This window comes from Panthera pardus, unplaced genomic scaffold, assembly GCF_024362965.1.
Source record: "Panthera pardus isolate Hobbes unplaced genomic scaffold, ASM2436296v1 HiC_scaffold_25, whole genome shotgun sequence".
In the NCBI taxonomy this organism is placed as follows: Eukaryota; Metazoa; Chordata; class Mammalia; order Carnivora; family Felidae; genus Panthera; species Panthera pardus.
This window is the reverse complement of record NW_026526821.1, coordinates 14,121,314-14,141,208: the sequence shown is the minus strand read 5'-3', so window position 1 is coordinate 14,141,208 and position 19,895 is coordinate 14,121,314. Positions and strand designations below refer to the sequence as shown.

The following is a 19,895-nucleotide window of genomic DNA, read 5'->3' as shown; positions in this document are numbered from 1 at the left end:
TACTCCAGGCCGAGGGACGAGTGAACGCAGAGGTCCTAAAGTGTTCCATATGTGGAACAGGAAGTTCCTAAATGTTCCAGGCAGAGGTGGGGTGGGGTGTGGATTTGCTAGGGCTTCTGTAACAGAAGTACCCCAAAGGGGGTGGTTGAAAATGACAAGGCTGTATTCTCCTCCAGTTCTGGAAGTCAGAAATCCAAAATCAAGCTGTCAGCGGGGGTGGTTCCTTCTGGAAGCTCAGAGGGAGAATCTGTTGCTTACCTCTGTCCCAGCTCCTGGTGGTTGCCAGCAACCCTTGTCATTCCTTGGCCTGGAGTCACATCGCTGCCTCCATCTTTACATGGCGTCTTCCCTCTGCGCCTGTGTCCAAATTCTTCTCTTTTTGTGAGGATACCAGTCATTGGGTCCAGTATGACCTCATCTTGACTTGACTACATCTGCAAAAACCCCTATTTCCAAATAAGTCGCATTCATAGGTACTGGGGCTAGGGCTTGAGTATGTCTTTGGAGGGGGACACACATCAACCCATCACAGGGCCGAAAGGTGGGGCTCGGCAAGGTCAGAGAAGAGGCAGGTCACATCGGGCCCGTGGACCCCGTGAAGGGTTATAAATGCACAGGGAAGCCAAGAAGGCTGTGACTGATCTGGAAAAGAGCTCCGGGCGGGGGGCGGGGCGGGGGGGCTATGAGGGTAGCGGATTGAGCTGGGGTGGGGGCAGATGAAGGGGAATTAGCGAGCAAGCTAGGCGGTCCCCAGGCACGGACATGGTGGAATTAGAGAAATGGGGAGACTCATAGGGTTTTAAGGGGCCCTAGTCACAGAAATGGGGGGTGGTATTTAGATGGATGAAGAGGGGGAGGGGCACCAAGGATGATGATTCAGTCATCTGTCTGTCCTTTTAACAGACTTTTTTTTTTTTTTTTGCATATCTGGTTAGTGAAAAACGGGTCTGTTATCTCTTTGGGGAGGAGGGCAGTCATGTGAATACCCAGTGCTCTCATGGTGGCCAAGTGACAAGACCGTGTGCAACCTCTTGACTATACATCTGGCACTTTCCTCTCATCTGGCTCTGCTGAGTTGAGGTGCACATCCCTAAAGCAATCGCTGTGGTCAGGGGAGTGTGATGCCCTAAGTGGTCCAGGCTGCGTCATACCGCACCCCTGCCGAATTTCCACCAGGGCGCGTCTGACCTCAGTGCCTTCCCTGGGCACTCGATCCGCGAACATCTCTCTCCGTCGTGCGTGACTTGTCTCAGAAGCTCTGATCTTTATGGCTTCCCGTTCCCAGGAATCCCTCCAGAGGAGATCCTCGGCAGGAACGACAGCACACGTGGTCTTGGGATCCACGTGACCCTCTCTGGTCTCTTTCCGCCGCGCTGAGTGGAGTCACACGGTCGGTCCTTCCCCGTGTTGTCACAGATCATGTCACTCGTCTGCTGGAAACTCTCCATGTGAGGCTTCCCCCTGCAGTCAGAAATACATGCCAGTGCCTCGCCATGGCCTCACCCCAAGTAAACCCTGCCGTGATTCAGCCCCAGAAGACCTCCCTGAGCTCATCCTGCCTACTGCACACCCATTGTCTCCATTTCACACACAATGGCCGTTTTCGTATTACTCACACCGCAGGGCCTTTGCCCTTTGCTCTTTCCCCCGGCCTGAAATGCCCTTTCCCCAGATCTTCACATGGCTGGCTCCTTCCCTTCCATTTAGCTTCCGCTCGATCACCAACCTCCTCTAAGAAGCCCTCCCGCGCTATCAATCCCCCGCATAATTCCCACGAACAAATATCCACATTTAGTTCTGGAGTGCGCTCACGACTGCCCCTTGCCTTTTTCCCCAGCTGGCACCGCGCGTTGGATGTCTCTCCACCCCGGCACACGTGGATCCACATGTGGTGGCTTTCTCCTCTGCGGCATTGTCGCCCTTCTTGGCCCCCTTCTCCCCCATCTCTGCCCCGACATTATTCCTACTCGTGTGGCAGAGATGCCGTGACAGGGCAACCTATCTGAAATGGCATTCTCGGGAACGCAGATTGTTTTATTGCCGGTTAAATATGCTTTATGCTACCTGTGAATGAGGCCATTGTGACATTTAGCAACTGATTTGATTAAACACAGATGTGGGCTGGACTCCACATGGAGCCAGGATGCAAGAGGACAGGATCCGGGTGCATATTTGGGTTTTTTAAGATGGCAAAATAGACCACATGACTCACTGCCAGCGAAACAGATATGGACGCCTCCCTTCCTGGCGTATGGACTGAGTATCCCTGTTGGTTTTAGAACTGACAGACCAATCCAGATCCCCCCCAGATCCTTTGTTTTCATCTGGGATCTTCTGCTTGGCCCTATCCAAATTGTTGTAATTTGTTTTGGTTTTTTTTTTTTTTAACCTTCCCCGGATGTTTTTATTCCCAAGAATATAGAAAAAAAAAATGGTGCATCAATGAAACACTAACATCATTGACATCCTCACTAGTGATTATTAACATGCAGAGAATAATAATCCAACCTATCATTTGTTGAACATTTACTCTGTTGTGGGCTCCGCTCTTTTTATACACCGTGTCTTACAGAACCCTCCTAGTTAACCAGATAAACTACACTTAGTTCGATTTTACAGATGGGGAGACTGAGGCTTAGAACTCTCAACTACTTGTCCACAGTCACTGTGGTTAATAATCAATTACGTGTGGATTCATGGTCATCTTCTGCCCCTTCCAGGCTCTAAGCTCCAAGAAGACAGGTCCTACCTAGCTCTTTCTCAAAAGAGAAATCTTAGCACATCCTAGGCAGTCAGCAAATACGTACTCAATGAGGGAACACAGTAGGTAAAGGGCAGGGCCAGGGCTTGCCGGGTCAAGCCAGGTCTTTGCCTTCACAAAGACATCCTTCATCCTGTTGTTTTCTGGGCAAGGAAAAGAAACAGAGGCATCAACCAGTGGAGATCTGGGATTTGCCCCTTTCTGGAACCTGGGCCATGGTTGGGGTACTTGGGTGGGTGGGGTTTCATAAGAGGCTTACTTCTGTCTGTGGCTTTTCCATTTTACGCCTTACCCACAGGCTGCTTTTTATCTCACCCCCCTGCCCCCCCCCCCCCCCGCCCCGTGACACATCCAGATGTTTCCACTTGCCGTCCTGGTATATTTTCAGCAATTTTATTTTAACACTGGCATCAGTAAGACTTAATCAAGAGGGGTAAGGACTTGTTTTTGAGTTGACTGTGGACTCGAAACAGTAGGTCCCTTTGCTGTGGGGAAAGGACTGGCAAGATGGATCCCCAAGCATGTAACACTGACGAGGGGATGCTTCTCATTGGGATTATCCACGAGGCTTTCTTGGCACTGCTGGGGATGGCAGGCCAGACCTGCGGCGACAGGGAAGTCGGCGTGGCTGGAGAACCGAGGCAGGCGGTGACCTGTGCTGTTTCCCACAGCTGCTTGGGAGGCAGGGCCATGCGCTGGCTGGGAGCCAGGGCTTCGGGGTCAGGCTGACCTGGGCTTGAACCCTGCTGTGTGCCACTTCCTACTCGGAGGGACTTCCTAGGGTTGTGCTGGAGATTAAGCAAGATACTGCTTGTACAGTGACCGGCCCTGGGGAAGGAAGGACGGGCTCAGTAAATGGAGGCCATTCTTATTACTTCATTATTATTTGTCCGAGTGCTGACGCCAGTAACCAAGAGGTTTCCGAGCTGAGCTGAGCCCCAGCAAAAGAGGAGAGGTGTTCATGGCGATGGCCACCATCTCCTTGGAGGGCAGAGGAAATCCAGAAGGCAGCGAGCGCAAGGGGGATGGGCAGAGTCACCGGTGATCAGAGAAGCGTGGATTCAAGACAAGTCAGATCGCATGTCAGTGCTGTTAGGACAGCAACACTTACAAGTGGAGTTATTCCAGCCGGTTGGCGGGAGTGCAGGGATGGGGGCCCCTGGGCACTGCCGGTGGGAACACGCTCCTGCAGTCAAGAGCTCTCGCCCAGCCCTTAGGGAGATTAGGTCTTACGACCTCGGGACCCGGCAGTCCCACCTCTGAGGCTACCTCCCATGGAGACTCACTCCCAGACCCACTCGGGGACGGTCCCAGGGTGTTCATGGCAGCCGGGCTGTGGTGGGCGGGGTGCCCTCCTGGAGGAGGAGGGGCAGGGGATACGGAGAAGGCACACGAGGGAGGGCTGAGCGGTTGCCAGGGCAACAGGTGAGTGGGGGTGGCGGGGGTGGGGAGGGTGCCTACAGCATTGTGGACGGAGCCCGAGAACTTAACCCTGGGCAAAAAACATCAGAGAACCCGTAGGGAGTGGGACAAACAGGACATACCCACAGCAACATAGACAGGTCTGAAGAACTGACCGATGAGTGAAAAAACTGAGAAACCATAGGGGATGTAACACACAGAATTTACAAAAATTACACACTTTTGCAGGCACACGTAGAAACAGTAGGAGATGCATCAGACACGCAAGAGTTACTGGGAACGAAAGGAAACAAATTCTTTAAAAACAGGAGATCTTGGGCGCACAGGTGAGGAGGACGTGCCATGAACTTGAATTAACTCAACAGTCAGCACCCAGCATTTTGCAGGAGGACAAAAGGGGATGGACTGATGTCAGCGACTGTCCACGCAGGCTCCCCGACACCGGCGGAGGCAGAGTTCCAGGGACGTAGAGAATCCCTGTCTCTCGCGTAGAAGATACACATCTCGGTCTGGAAGCTCAGTGAAAAGTGGATCTGACTTTATTTTCGGCCTTTCAGCATGAGTTCTGTTTTGAGCTACGGCTCCCCTGGGCTCGTGGGAAAGTTTCATGGTAGTCGTTCAGGGCTTTCCCCAAATTCTCCAGAATTTCGACCATGGTTGTGGTTAGATTACCCCCCGCCAGTGTGTTGTGGTGTCAGGGCCTCATCCTCCTCCGTCGCTGAGACCCAGGCTGCTGCCAACGTGTCCTTTCTCTTGGCCCGTGAGGCTCCTTCTAGTCTGGGGCCCTTCGTTGCCGTGTCTTTGCCACATTGTGGGCACAGGGATCTTACGTCGTTCTATTTTCCTAGACCAGACGTCACAAACTGGAAACCCACAGGCCACCCCCTGCAAAATGTTTTTGCTTGTTTTCTTTTTCCTTTGTCCCCACTAATTTGTATTTGTTGCCTACATGTAAAAATTGGGCAATTTCACACGTAAATCCAGATTTGTTTACTTCTTTTGAAAAATCAGAAGCCCTGACGACATTGGACTTATTTCTAGGTGGCAGCAACTAATGTTGGCCTAAACCATAGTGACATTTGTTGTGTATTTAGCAAGAAGTCTGACCCCAAAGTTGAATGGGCAGCTCATTTGTGTCTTCAGGGACCAGGCTCTTTTCATCCTTCTACTCCTTCAGCCTCAGCATGGCAGCCTTTTGCTTTTACGTTTGGAGCCTCATGTCCCAAAATGGCTGCTATAACTCCAGGCATTACATCCTTACGTCATCCAGGGGTAGAACTGGCAGGGGAACAAAAGAAAGGTCTTTCCCAGAAGCCCCGTGGCCAGAACCTGATTACACAGCCCTCCTGGAACTGCAGGGGAAACTGGGAAAGCGAGGAAAGAAACTGGCAAGGAGAAAGGAACTGGGAATAACTGTGGGGAGCCAGACAGCACCTGCCACAAACTGCTGCCCCCCCTTAAGTAAAACTGTGCATTCCAGTTTGCCACAATCCCCACCACCCCCTAGTGTTTCTCAACACTGTCGCCATGCGTCAGTTGCCATTTACGTGGTGGCTGCACCAGCTCCTACCCTCACCTCCCTCTCCTGTTGGGCCCAGAAGGTTTTGAGGGCTGCCTGTCTCAGACTCCCATGGAGGAAGGGCTCGCTGCTTTCTCAGCAGCTGTGTGCGGGGACAGAGGATCCCTCTGCCCCAGGACCCCCTATTCATTCTCTTTTTCTTTCTCTACCCACCCCCTTGCCTTCCCTCTTGGCCTGCCCCGTTTCTCCAGCCAGGAAAATCCCCCATCCACCCACAAGAATCCTTCTTCCCTTGTCTTTCTTAAGCCGTTTTGCCTACCTCGATCTAATTCTTAGTTGGCCAACTGGGGCCAGTCCACAAACTCACTGGCCTGTGATAACCTAAGTACAGAACTGAGAGTAAGCGAGGGAGACTTTCCCGGCAGTTAAGTACTAAATCCTGCGCCAGGCACAACCCAGCACGCACTCCCAGGCTCGTCCCAGCACCGGGTGCAGACCCGTTTGGGACTTGTGGTGTCCCAACTCCCGTGCATGAGGCATGAGCTGCATGCTGGCTGTGCAACCGTATCTTTGTTAAACTGGCCCTTCGCCGACAGTTCGAGAAGCATTGGTCTGCGCCTCAAATCCTCCCAGATGCCAGGGCTTAAACTTCAGGACGCAAGAGCTGGGATGACTCATTTCTGCTCTTTCTTCCACGTACCTCTGCATCCCGGCTCAGCACCCTGGACCCTGATGTGACTGGGAGAAGTCCCAGGTGCCCTGACCTGCCTCCCCTCCTCCCCTCATCCCAGCCTGGCTTTCCACCTCTCACTCGTGGTTATGTGGTGAGGAGTAGCCGGTGGAGGAAGGAAGAGTGAAACCAGATCGTCCACCTTGCAGCACCGTGGGAGGGCTTTCTCCGCAGGGACGCCGGGGAGAAATGTCCAGAAAGCGCACGCCTCTCAGCGTTCTCCTTGGGATCTCTCCATTAAACATCTCCGTGTCGATAGGGTTCCCGGTTGTCTAATCTGCCGTGTAAAACCTGCTGGCACGTCTGGTGCTGAGTTCGCGGGGAATTCTCCAGAATCAGGGCAGGCGCCGCCACCTTTACGCAGTTAACCTCCCGTCGTGGGGCGGTTTGGGTGCGGTGAGCACGGTCGCTTCCCGGTTTGCATGGAGTGCGTCCCCCTGGGGGCCCCGGCCCTCCGGACAGCAGTAATAAAGGAGGATGGATCTTCTCGCAGTGACAGCATTTGTAAGATCCCAGATGCCCCCCACATTGTAAGCGGCCCCCGCGCAGGAGTGCTGCTTCGTGAGTTCAGAAAGTGGCACGCGTTGGCTGGGGCAGCCGGGCCCAGCTGGTCCTCCCCGCGTTCAGAAGAGCCTTCTGCAGGGAACCTTGCAGCCTGGTTAGATGAAGCCAGAGGGAAAGAAGAGGATGGGAAGGGAACGTGAGGTTGTTGCCGAAGAGGCGGGTGCGAAGAATCCCGGAGACGCAGATTATCATCTCTGCTCTCGGGGCTCAAGGCATGGACTGTGCAGACGGAAGGGTCCTGAACTTTCTGGGCCTCCCGGTCCCCTTCCTTTGCTGCTGCCTGGGAGGCTGGCTGAGGGACGGTGCCGGGAGGCGGTGGGAACAGCAGCTTTGATTTATTTTTAATGGGGATGAAATTCACAAAACACTAACCATTTTAAGGCATGTGGTTCAGTGGCATTTAGTGCATTCGCAGTGTTGCGTGACCACCGCCTCGGTCTGAGTCCAAGATATTCTCATTCCCCCAGAAGGAAACCCCGTTACCCATGAAGCTGTCACTCCCCATTCTTCCCTGCCCCTCGCCCCCAGCAGCCGCTGGCGTACTGCCGTGTCCATGTATCGGCCTATTCTGGACGTTTCATGTGAGTGGAAATCCGACAGTACGTGGCCTTGGGTGTCCAGCTTTCTCACTTACGATGTTCCCGACATTCATCCACGTGGTACCGCGCATCAGGACTTCCTTCCTTTCTTACAGCTGATATTCCATTGCATGGATGTGCCACATTGTGTTCATCCATTCATCAGCCCCCGGACGTTTGACGTGCTCTGCCTTTTGGCTCTGTGAGTAGCGCTTCTAGGAACGTTTGTGTCCAGGGTATTTTTGAACGTCGGGTTTCCACTCTTTGGGGTACGTACCCGGGAGGGGAGTTGCTGGGTCATACGGTAATTCTGCGTGGACCGCCTTCCACAGCCCCTGTAGATCTTACGCTCCTACCCGCAGCACATAAATAAGGCTTCCAGGTTTCTCCACATCCTCACCGATACCCGTTGTTTTCCATTTTGTACGGTTTGGGGTGGTTTTTTTGTCTTTTTATGGCCAACCAAGTAGGTGCGTCAAGAGCAGTTTCCAGCTCAGATGCGGCTCAGCGAGCATCGGAACGTTCCCAACACCGAGTTTCTGTAAACTAAGTGACACTATGTTAGAGGGTCGACAGCACCATTGAAGAAGTCACTAAACAGGACAACGTGCAGTGCTGGGGACGTCTTTACTTGGCATGGAGGCCCACCCTGGGTGCCGTTTGCCCAGGACTTCACGTGTTCACTGTGGGGAAGGACCAGGGGCTTTTCCTGAACTCAGTGTAAGACACAATAAAAATAAACCTCTAGACCTTGCATTCTGAGTGGGGGCCGTATCCCCCAAAAGGAACAAACACTGCTTCTCAGAGCAGGGGCGAAAACGTCTTACTTTTTTTGTGTTAAGCACAAATCTACACCAATACCCTAAATAGATACGCGGTGTATCTACAATATTAAAATTTAATAGGAGAAGAGGTAAGTAGAAGGAAGCATTTCAAAAAGGATGGGCCAGTCATGAAAAAAGAAGAAAAAAAAAACCGGTTCAGAAACAATCACATTGTTTTAAGAGTGGATTTTTTTAGTATCAGACTGAGCAAGACGTTAGAAGTTCCTACATGCCGTCTCCTGGGGTCTGTAGTCATCTCATGGGGAAGCGTTTGCGGACAGGGTCCAGTCCGCAGTCCACATTTCGGTCGCGCTGTGCTAACACATCACTGCGTTTTGATCTGGAGTTATCATACCTCTTTGTGTATCTATCCACTTGATCCTGTTCTGTCTCCTCCCTGAATGTAAGTAAGCATCAGCCTCTTACTTCCCGCCATATCCACAATGGCATCTGACACAGGGATGCTTGGTTGGTCACTAGGACGTGTGTTGTTGACTAAACGGGTGAGTCTCCTCTTGAAATTGTTCGTTGTGGTCTGCAAATGTGGCAGGGGTCCAGGCTCCTTACGTCTTGATGCTCAGCCATGAGATCCAGAAAGACCCTCCTTTGCAGGGAAAGGGAGGCCCCGCCCCTGCCCTTGAAGGGCACAATCGAGAAATCGCACGCATAAACTTGCTCCCCTCCCCTTGTCTAGAACGCATCACATGGCCACGCCATCCACAAGGGAAGCTGGGAAAGGCAGTGTTTTATTCTAATCGGCTGTGTGCCCGGCTTCAAAGCGGAGACAGAAGGGGTGAATGGATATTGGGGGACCCCCCGCGGGACCCGCCACCATCACCTGAAGACAGGATGTTTTCCTCGCCTTCCCCAGCCCTCCCATGGGCAACCCGCCAACCAGATGGAGGCATGAAGCCGGTGTTTTGACATCCCAGCTCGAGGTGGGTCCGTTTGGAAAACCCCCGCAGAGACCACATATTGTGGCACGAGATTTCGGGGGCCGCGTGGCCCGTCCTCCCCGGTCCCGTCAGGCATGGGATGGACTTCTCCCTGCAGGGGCTCTGGGGGTGCCCTCGGCACACCACGCGTTGTCCGGGCGTCCGTGCTCCAGATGCCCCTGGGTCACAAAATGAAAACAAACACGAGGCCGTTTGGGAGAAAGGATACCGACGGACAAGATGGAGGAAAGGGTGGCCTGTTTGTTTCTAGACCCGCCCTCAGTCGTCATTAGGTTGCCACAGAAGAAAAGGGAAATCAGAAGAGAAAACACTGTGGCAGCCAGGCGACTTCCTAGGGCAGGTGCGTTGCTCAGTTCAGCAGGTAGGGTCACCATGGTAACCATAACCCAAAAATGCTTCGAACGGAAGAGGCCGGCCTCGACCTTCTGCCGGCCACGCCCAGACAGGCCACGGAGGACAGAATGGGATGCCAGCGTGCCACACTGTGGTGGACAGGTTCTGCGGTTTCTGGCCCTGGGACGGGCCCCCCACGTCGCAGAGACTGGGAGAGGAGGCCCAGCTGTGGCCGTGTTCCTGTCCTCGCTCTCTTCACCTGGCTGCTCCAGCTCCTCCTGCAGAGATTAGTGTAGGTGCCACTTCCTCCAGGAAGCCTTCCCTGGCCCCGCCGCTGCCCAGCAGGCGTTCCAGAGCGCTTGCCGCCCCCCAGTGCATGTCCTTCTCACCCGTGCATATGGATATAGTTTATTTTGTAGATTTCACTTTGGAGCCGTTTCAGTATTTGGTATAATTATAAAACACATTTGAAAAAGCAATTCCTAAAATGTGATAGCAAACTGTTAGAAACCCAAATGCATGTGGAATTGGTGGCATAACCATACAGAGAGAATTTATTTACCCATAGTTTTGCTTTTTTCTTCTTTTCTTTCTTCCTGATGTTTCAAGATTCCTTTTTTTTTTTTAGTTCCTTTTTTTTTTAATTTCCTGTCTGTTTCAAGAACTGCTCGTACCCATCTTTTCAGAGTGTATCTGCTGTGACAGGCTTTCTTAGTTTTCCTTCATCCTATACCAATTTACTTTAAAAATCATCCAACTGAAAAAAAGAAAAATGAAACAGGGGCACCTGGGTGGCTGAGTTGGTTGAGCATCTGACTCCTGATTTGGGCTCAGGTTATGATCCTGGGGTCGTGGGATCAAGCCCCAAGTCAGGCTCTACACTAGGCATGGAGCCCGCTTGGGATGCTCAGTCTCTCTCTCTCTTTTTTCTCTCTCCCTATCTATCTGTCTCTTTTCTATCTCTGTCTCTTTCTCTCTCCCTCCTCTCCCCAGCTCATGCTCCCACTCTCTCTCTAAACTAAAAATGAATCATCCAACTGACCCCGTGGAGGAATTTTAGGGTATATAAGTTGTATCCCCAACAAAACAGTTTGCAAACAAAGCAGCAGCACAGAGTGATGTTGAAAACTCGGGTCAGGGAGCACCTGGGTGGCTCAGGCAGTCAGTCATCCAACTTCGGCTCAGGTCATGATCCCGCATTTCATGGGTTCGAGCCCCGCGTCAGGCTCTGTGCTGACGGCTCGGAGCCTGGAGCCTTCTTCCGACTCTGTGTCTCCCTCTCTGTCTACCCCCCCCCCCCCCCCCCACACCGCTTGTGCTCTGTCTCTTCCTCTTAAAAATAAATATGCATTTAAAAATTTTTTTAAAAAAAGAAAGAAAAGAAAACTCGGGTCAGACTGCCCGATTGCAGCCCCAGCAGCTGTCACCCACTCTCTGTGCTGCCTTGTGCACATCCCTTAACTTTTCTATGCCTCACTTTGTCCAGAATGCCTCACTTTGTGTCAGAACGTCACCTGACACACAGGCGTCCACTGATATTCCTGTAACCACCCCCTTCCCTCCCTGGGCTCCTGCCTCAGTGGCCTTTTTTTTCTCTGTCTCTAACCTGCCAAGCACATCCCTCCGTTAGGACGTGTGTGCTCAGTGTTTGTGGACACCCCTCCCCCTGGCTGTTTCCATTGCTGGCTCCCTGTCATTCACGTCTCAGCTCCAGTGTCACCTCACAGAGGGCTTGCCTGACCACCCAGTCTTAAATGACAGCCCACTCACTCACTCACTAAATAGCACTTTCTAGACATATCATCTTTAGTCCCATTTTACAGATGGGGCAAGTGTTGCTCCGAGAGCCACAGTCATTTCATTTATTTATTCAATTTACCACCATTCAGTGTATTTATTTACCACCTTGCACCCGTTACAATGGCTGCTAGCAAAAAAAAAAAACAAAAAAGAAGTGTCGAGAAGGATGTGGAGAATTTGGAACCCTGGGCACTGTTAGTGGGAATGTAAAATGGCAGACCTGCTGTGGAAAACAGCAATAGGTTCCTCAAAAAATAAGCAGTCAGATCGCCATATGACCCAGTAATTCCACTTCTTTTTAATGTTTATTTATTTATTTTTAAAATCTTTTATGGTTTATTTATTTCGAGAGAGAGAGAGCAAGCATGAGTGGAGGAGGAGCAGAGAGAGAGGGCTAGAGAGAGAGCCTCAAGCATCTCCCTGATGGGGGGCTCGAACTCACGAACCGTGAGATCGTGACCTGAGCGGAAGTCAGACCCTAAACTGACTAAGCCACCCAGGTGCCCCAGAATGTTTATTTATTTTTGAGAGAGAGAGAGAGAGAGACAGAGCGTGAGTGGGGGAGGAGCCTGGGCTTGTAACCGAAAGAACTGAAAGCAGGGTCCGAAAGAGTCATTTGTACGCCTGTGTCCTTAGCAGCATTATTGACAACAGCCAAAAGGCGGAAGCAATCCACGTGTCCACCGACAGATACATGGAAAAAGAACATGGGGTGTATCTGTGCGATGGGATGTTATCCGGCCTCAAAAAGGAAGGAACTTCTGACACCTGCCACAGCACGGACGAACCTTGAAGACGTTACGTTACGTGAACCAAGCTATTCACAAAAGTACAAATCCTAGGTGTTTCTGTCTACGTGAGGTTTCCAGAGCAGTGACATTCGTGGAGAAGGCAGAGGGATGGGCGCCAGGAGCTGAGGGAGGGGAGGAACGGGGAGTCACCGTTTAATGCGTATGCAGTCCTGGCTTCGCGACGTGAGAAACGTTCTGGGGACGGATGGTGGGGCAGGTCGCACAACCGTGTGAATGTGCTTCATGCCAATGAACCGTAGGCTTGGAAATCGTTGAAGTGGTAAGTTTTAGGTTATGTACGTTTACCGCAATTTTCTAAGTAAGTCTCTTTAATCGCAGTTGTGAAGGACAAGAATCTGTACTCTATGTGCTATTTTACTCATTGCTCACCGCAGTCCTTGGATGAAGGAGTTACTGTACTCGTCAGTCGCCAGAACAGAGCGGCAGAGAGATTTGGTATACTGCCAAGGTCATGGCTCCGTCCCAGCCTGTCCGCCCTCAAACCACCCGTCTGCCAAATCTTTCTCCTCCCCGTCCCTCTCTGACTGCAAGAAACCTCACCTGTACCCATTCTTCCAACCTGCAGGCACAGCGGGGATCTATCAAGGAGCAAACGGGCTGACCAACGCGGCTGGATTCGGAAGTGTGCACCAGGTAGATGTCGCTCGCCACCACTCGTTTTCCCTGTTCTTTCCTTAAATCGCCCCCTTAACTCAGGGCATCCCAAGAGCCCACTCCTGCCCACCACCCCTGCCAGAAATGCAGTCTCTTACTCCCTGGGTTTGAAGACCACAGGAGTCAGGCTGTGCCAAAGGCCATCGGAAAGGTAACAGGGTAGAGACAGAGAAATTGGAATTATCAGCAGATTTCCAAGATGACATAGGCGATATTATAGACTCCCTCTTGACCTGAGCCCGAGACGCCCGTTGACTGTTGAATCTCGAACCTGTGAATGCAAACGCATGTGCTCTCCTGCCAAACGTGACCTCCTCGAGCACGAGAACCCCTTGTCTTTGGTTCTGCGTTCCGGCGCCGAGTGCCCGGCACACAGTGGGGGCTTTATAAATGCTCGTTAAACCACACCAGGCCAACCCTGCAAAGGTGAACGCCGGCTAATAGTTTGATTGTCCTGGCTTCACTTAGAGAGTAAATTAAGAGTTAACCGGCTAAGGGTGTATGGGAAGTCTGTGTCCCGTTTGTACACCTCTTCTATAAATCTGAAATTATTTCAGAACCAAAGGCGAGCATGTTTTCAGGCTAGCATTAAAACAGAACTACCACGGAGTAGGTGGGCTATGGAATATTTAACGTATTTAAATACGAGGAACGCACTGTTTCTTCTCCAGTGAGCTAAAGACTCTAAATGGTGTAAACCTTGGAAGATTTGAAAATTTGTTCCACACATCTCTTATATTATTTCCGGGGTACTGTCTCCATGGAAAAAACACTTGTGAGTAAAAGCCCTTTTTAAAAAGGTGTGGTTCTTCACCAATAGGAGCTTGTCAAAAACGGAGATTCTCTAAATGCCACCCCCCAGAAATTCTGATTCCGTAGGGCTGAGGTGCGGCCCAAGAAGCCAAACTACCCGCGAGTCCCCACAGGGTTGGGAAGGCTCGGTTTATGGTGATGGTGGGGCAGAACATTTGGAACAATGACTACCGTGGGAGAGCTGGAATGTCCGGTTGGTTTAAGCAAAGCTTGATAAAAAGGGGATTGGCATTCTTTTATTTGACGTCCCCGACTTCCTCATAGAAGATTCTGGATCCCTGATGCTGTATAAGTGCTGCTGTATTTGTACCCCTCGTGAACATGTCACCTGGTCTCCTGGGTGTGTGTGTAGGGTCTTTGTCCCTCATCCATTGGTTCGTTGATTTGTCTCGTATTTACTGAGTCCCCCTATGTGTCCAGCACTGTGCCGTGTGCGAGCGGTGATCAAGACAGACACTGACAGAGCCGCACCCACATCCCTTAGGATGCACCTGCTGACCTCCACGTGGCAGCCGTGGCAGCCCTAGGGTGGAGGGTGTCCCCAAGAACCAGTGACTAGGGCAGGAGGGAAGTGCCGGGGAACCCCCAACCATTTTCCCAAAAAATTGCACTTGCGGCCTTGTCTTGGGGTCTGCATCTGGGGAAAGTCCCTGTCCTCACAGAGCTTTTACTCTAGTGGGAGAGACGGGGACAGACACAATAGACACACACACACACACACACACACACACACACACGCGCGCGCGCGCGAGGCCCCTCACCACTGGCCTCCTCACTCACAGCCTCATGTGTTTCCCTTTCTAGGACTATCCTTCCTACCCTGGCTTCCCTCAGGGCCAGTATTCCCAGTATTACAGCTCGTCCTACAGCCCTCCTTATGTCCCGGCCAGCAGCATCGGCCCTTCCCCACTCTCCACATCTACCTACGTCCTCCAGGAGGCACCGCACAGCGCCCCCAGCCAGAGTTCCGAGTTGCTTGGCGGTAAGTGCCGTCGCTGTCTCAGGGTCATTGGTGGCTGTGATCTGAGCTTTCGTATGAAGGGCGGCCTGGACATAGGTCCCAGCTGTAATGAGCTGTAAGGAACTCACCCAAAAGCTAAATCCAGCCCTCACATATATTTTCTCGACTGGAATTTTTAAAAAAATTCTTTAAGAAGGAATTTTTAGATGTATGTCATCAAGACGTACGGGGATGTGCGTGCGTGTGTGTGTGTGTGTGCCTGTGTGTTTCATTCCACCCATGTTTAAAATTTTATCTGAAAATCTCTTGAAAGCAGATCTGGCCCTGTTTGCTTAGGTCCACATTCCTAAGTGACAACAGTTGTCTATAATGTCAGCCCCATCAGACATTATAATGTCTATAATGTCAGCCCCATCAGACGGGGCACGCACAATTCCACATCTGGCCAGTTTCCTTCAAGTTCATTACCTGCCTGGCCCAGGGAGGCACTGGAGTTGGTGATTTGTTGCCCGTCCATGATGTGGCAAGCACATATCTGCGTGGTCTTCTCATTTCACTTAGTTATATGCCGATTCAACAAATATTCGTAAAGTACCTGCGATTTTCCAGGTGCTCTTTAGTTTAGAAAGCAAAATAAAGTGCAACGTAGACTTCTTGATTTTTTCAGACAGGAATCAGATAATCACATAAATACACAATTACAAACTGTGATAAGGAAACTCACAATCCCTACGAAAACAGGTTTTCAGTCACCTCCTCTTTGCCAGGTAAGAACAATGAAGATCCGGGTGATCAGTAACTTGCTAGTAATTAGTGGAGCTGGGATTTGAACCCAGGCCTGCTGGGCTCCGTGACCAGTGCCGCTGGATACTCAGTAGCCACACGTAGCTGAGATTATGTTCTCTAAAACCCATCTGAGAACAGAAGGGCAGCGGCCTTCAAACCTTGGTTCTCTCTCATCGAGAATTCTGGAATGTTTTAAAAAAATCCTAATACGTGTGCCTTTCCAATAGCATAACAGTCTTATTAGGAGTCCCTTTTACTGGTCAGGATGTTTTGGCTTCAAAAGATAGAGAATGCAATGCAGAATTAGTTTAAGCAAAAAAAGGAATTTTTAGGTGTATGTCATCAAGATGTACAGGGACTCGGGGCTGGGTCCAGGGGTTCAGATGATAATGTTGGGACTCGGTCTCTTTGTTCCTCTGGCTCTGCATTTTCCTGGGTTCATTTCACCCTCAAGCAGGCCTTCCCATTGTGGTGGCAAAGATGGTCACCAGCTGCTCCAGGGTTCAGTCCTGCCTTCTTATCTACCCCTCAGAGAGAATCCCTCCTTCCTAACAGCTCCTACCAGAGGTCCCAGGTAATGCCCCCGTTGGCCCAGCTTAGGTCACATACCTGTCCTCAGACCAGTCTCCGTGACAGTGGATGGAATGCTGGATGGGACAGCAGACTTGGGTCTCGTGCCCACAGCCGGAGCTAGAGTTGGGTCATCCCCACCCAGGCCACGTGGACTGAGTGAGGGAGAGGTGGTCTCCCAAGGAGACCCAGAGCCCATTACCCAGAGGAAGACGGAAGAGACACGGGGTGGGCCAAAGTGACAGGTGTCCACTACCTATGGAACCCATCTAGATCAGGAGCAACGTGTGGGAAGAGTCTTCTATGCACATATCTTCTCTTTTGTGCAGTGGTTCAGGCATATTATCGTTCAATGACATGACAGCAAGTGAATTAGAATGTCCAAGTGTAAAGAAGAGGTCATTGCGCTTTGTTCGCTTTTCTTTCCAGTGGGTTTTTCAGAACCCACTGATTTTTCTGGCTTGTAGAAGCTGAGCTGGCATGACAGTGTGTGGACAGTCATTCAATACATATTGGCTGATGTTTAGAACAAGAGCAAGAGTGGAGACTTCTTTTGTTCCTGGGGTTCTTGGTGCCGTTGTTGCTTTTAGCCCTTATAGTTTCCATCCCTGGGGACACGTTAATTATCCTTGGTTTGGTGACAAATAGAAACAACATAGCCAGGCATTTTTAAGTCAATTTTTAAGGAAGTTTAAGGCTGGAGCATTGATTTTGATCATTGTGATTTCATCACAGAGTATTTAATGAATGCATAGTACCTATGTAACAAGTTCCAAATCGCTTTCTTCAAAGGGGATGAAATTTAGCAAACTTTTCTTGGTGGCCAAGAATGTGGCCACTGCCAACTGGCTCCAGAGAGGAAATATAAGCAGGAAATCCTCACGTAGACGCCACTACCTATGTATAATTTGGAACTGGATTCCAAAGACTGACTTCCCAAGAATTTGGGGTATGTGGGAAGGGTATCTTTGTTCCCCCTCAAGAGCAAACATAAAGGTTCATTGTGTCTCTTTGAAATTTTTCTTTACTGTTTCCCCCTGTTCTTCATTTATCCTCTAGTCTAAGGTTCAACAATAAGTGCTTGAGATGGTTTTTACTGTGTGTCTAACAAGCTCACATAAAACCTAATGACATAAATAATCGTCAGCTATAACTGAGGTCTCTTGCCTCTTTTCCCCAGTGTCTGTTATAAAGGAAGGGCATGTAAGCGTGCATGTGTGCACATGCACACACGCACACACACACATGCACTCTCTTAAAATTTCCCATAAAACCCCACTTTTGAAATTATCCAGGATCTCCTTGAGTGGTTGGCTCCAAATTCCAGAGCCTCAAGAGGTTTATATATTACCGACAGATCATGCTTGCTCTCTGCATTGCCTGGATACAGTATCCTGATGCTCTTCTCCACCCCCAGCCCCCAGCCCAGTCTTCACTGACATGTATTAACAGTCATATGAAGTCCCGACAATTTACAGATGATTGCAGGGCAATTTGCTGGTGTAGAGGGCAAAATCTGAACATACGATGTTACTCAAGAGAAAAGACAAATTGGTAGTGGTTGCTTAAGGACTTTTTTCTTTTCAGACTTTTAAGTATAATGCAGATTATCTGAAAAGATAACTGGACAGACATTGGAGCTCCTGTCTCACAGGCCTTTGGACTCTAGGGCTCACGCCAGTGGGGCCCAACCCCTCCAGAGTCCCCCTACCCCTAGTTCTCAGGCCTTAAGTCTCAGACTGAATTATACCACTGACTTTCCTGGTTTTCCAGCTTGCAAACAACAGATTGTGGGACTTTGTGACCTCTATAACTGCATGAGGCAGTTACTATCATAAATCTCTTCATACACATACACACACACACACACACACACACACAAATGTATCCTGTTGGCTCTGTTTCTTGGGAGAACACTGACTAATACACCATGGGTCAAAGAAAAGAAAAGGAAAATTTAAAAGTATTTTGAATGTAACGAAAATGAAAACACAACATGTCCAAAATTCATAGACTGTCATTTAAAGCAGTATGTAAAGGGAAATTTATAGCACAAATGCTTGTGTTAGAGAAGAAGAATAATTTCAAGCGAAACACCTCATCTTCCACCTTAAGAAACTAGAAAAAGAAGAGCAGATTATCCTCAAAGTAAAAAGAAGAAAGGAAACAATAAAGACCAGAATGGAAATCAATGAAATGCAAAAACAGAAAATAGGCTGATACAGGAAAAAAGAGAGAAGACACAAGTTGCTAATAAAATGAGAGCAGTGACATCTCTACAGACCCTACAGATATTAAAAGGATAGTAATGCAATTTTGTGAACAACATCATGCCAATAAATTCAACAACTTAGATGAAATGGACAAATTCCTTACAGGGCAAAAACTTCCAAAACCCCCTCAAGAAGAAATAGATCACCTAAACAGACCTATATTTTTAATAGACCTATATCTATTAAATAAACTGAATTTTTATTAGAAATCTTCCCACAAAGAAATCACCAGGTCCTGGTGGCCTCACTGATTAAATCTACCAAACTTAATAAGTAAGAAATACCAATTATATGCCAATTTTTTAAGAAAACTGAAGAGGAAAGAATACTTTCTAACTTATTCTATGAGGTCAGCATTACCCTGATGCCAAAATTAGGCAAAGACATTATAAGAAAAGGAAACTATAGACCAATATCCCTCATAACAAAATTTCTAAACAAAATATTTAGCAAATCAAGTCCAACAATAAACGAAATAAGGATAATACATTATGACCAAGTGGGATTTATCCCAAGGATGTACCGTTGGTTTAAAATTTGAAAATCAATATAATTTGCCATATTAACTAACTGGAAAGAAAAAAAAAGGTATCTCAATAGATGCAGAGAAAGTATTTGACAAAATTTATCATCTGTTTCTGATAAAATTCCAAATTAGGAGTAGAAGGGAACTTTCTTTATTAGAAAAAGACATGTTATGGACTGAACGTTTGTGTCCCCCTCCAGATTCATATGTTGAAGTCCTATTCCCCAAGGTGATGGTATTTGGAGGTGGGGATCTTTGGGAGGTAATTAGGTCATGAGGATGGAGCCCTCATGTATGGGGTTAGCACTGTTATAAGAAGAGACACCCAGGGCTCCTGGGTGTCTCAGTCAGTTAAGCGTCCAACTTTGGCTCAGGTCATGATCTCAATGGTTCGTGAATTTGAGCCCCGCGTCAGGCTCTGAGCTGACAGCTCAGAGTCTGAAGCCTGCTTCAAATTCTGTGTCTCCCTCTCTCTCTGCCCCTCCCCTGCTCTCTGTCTGTCTCTATTTCTCTCAAAAATAAATAAACATTTGTTAAGAAATTTAAAAAAAAAGAGACACAAGAAAGATAACATGTCTCTTCTCCACCATATGTGGATATGGCAAGAAGGCAAGAAAACCAGAAAGAAGCTCTGACTAGGAACAAAATTGGCCGGTTCCTTGATCTTGGACTTCCCAGCCAACAGAAATGTGAGAAATAAATCTTTACTGTTTAAGCCATCCAGTCTGTGACCTATTTGTCATAGCAGCCCAAACTGACTAAAGTAGGATAGCTGCAAAGTGAGCTACCCCCAAGATCAGAAACAAGACAAAGATGTCCACTCTTACCAATTCTATTCAGCATTGTACTAAAGATTCTAGCCAGTGCAATAAGGCAAGAAAAATAAATTAAAATCTCCATATTGGATATGAAGCAAAACTTCATAAAGGGAGAAGAAGTAAAATGACATGATCACCTAAGTAAAAAATTGGATAGAATTTATTAAAAAGCTAGAACTAAAAAGTAAGTTTAGT

The 19,895-nt window shown here is 49.2% G+C and overlaps 1 protein-coding gene across 3 annotated transcripts in view; it reads left to right on the top strand.

The window, feature by feature from the left end:
• EYA2 (EYA transcriptional coactivator and phosphatase 2) overlaps window positions 1-19,895 on the top strand; it is a 256,663-nt gene that overhangs the window by 149,442 nt on the left and 87,326 nt on the right. For all 3 annotated transcript variants that reach the window (XM_019458255.2, XM_019458253.2, XM_019458256.2), the window contains 2 exons: window positions 12,865-12,932; window positions 14,571-14,748. In XM_019458255.2, coding sequence (XP_019313800.2) covers window positions 12,865-12,932; window positions 14,571-14,748 — 246 coding nt within the window. The remainder of the gene's footprint in view (window positions 1-12,864; window positions 12,933-14,570; window positions 14,749-19,895) is intronic.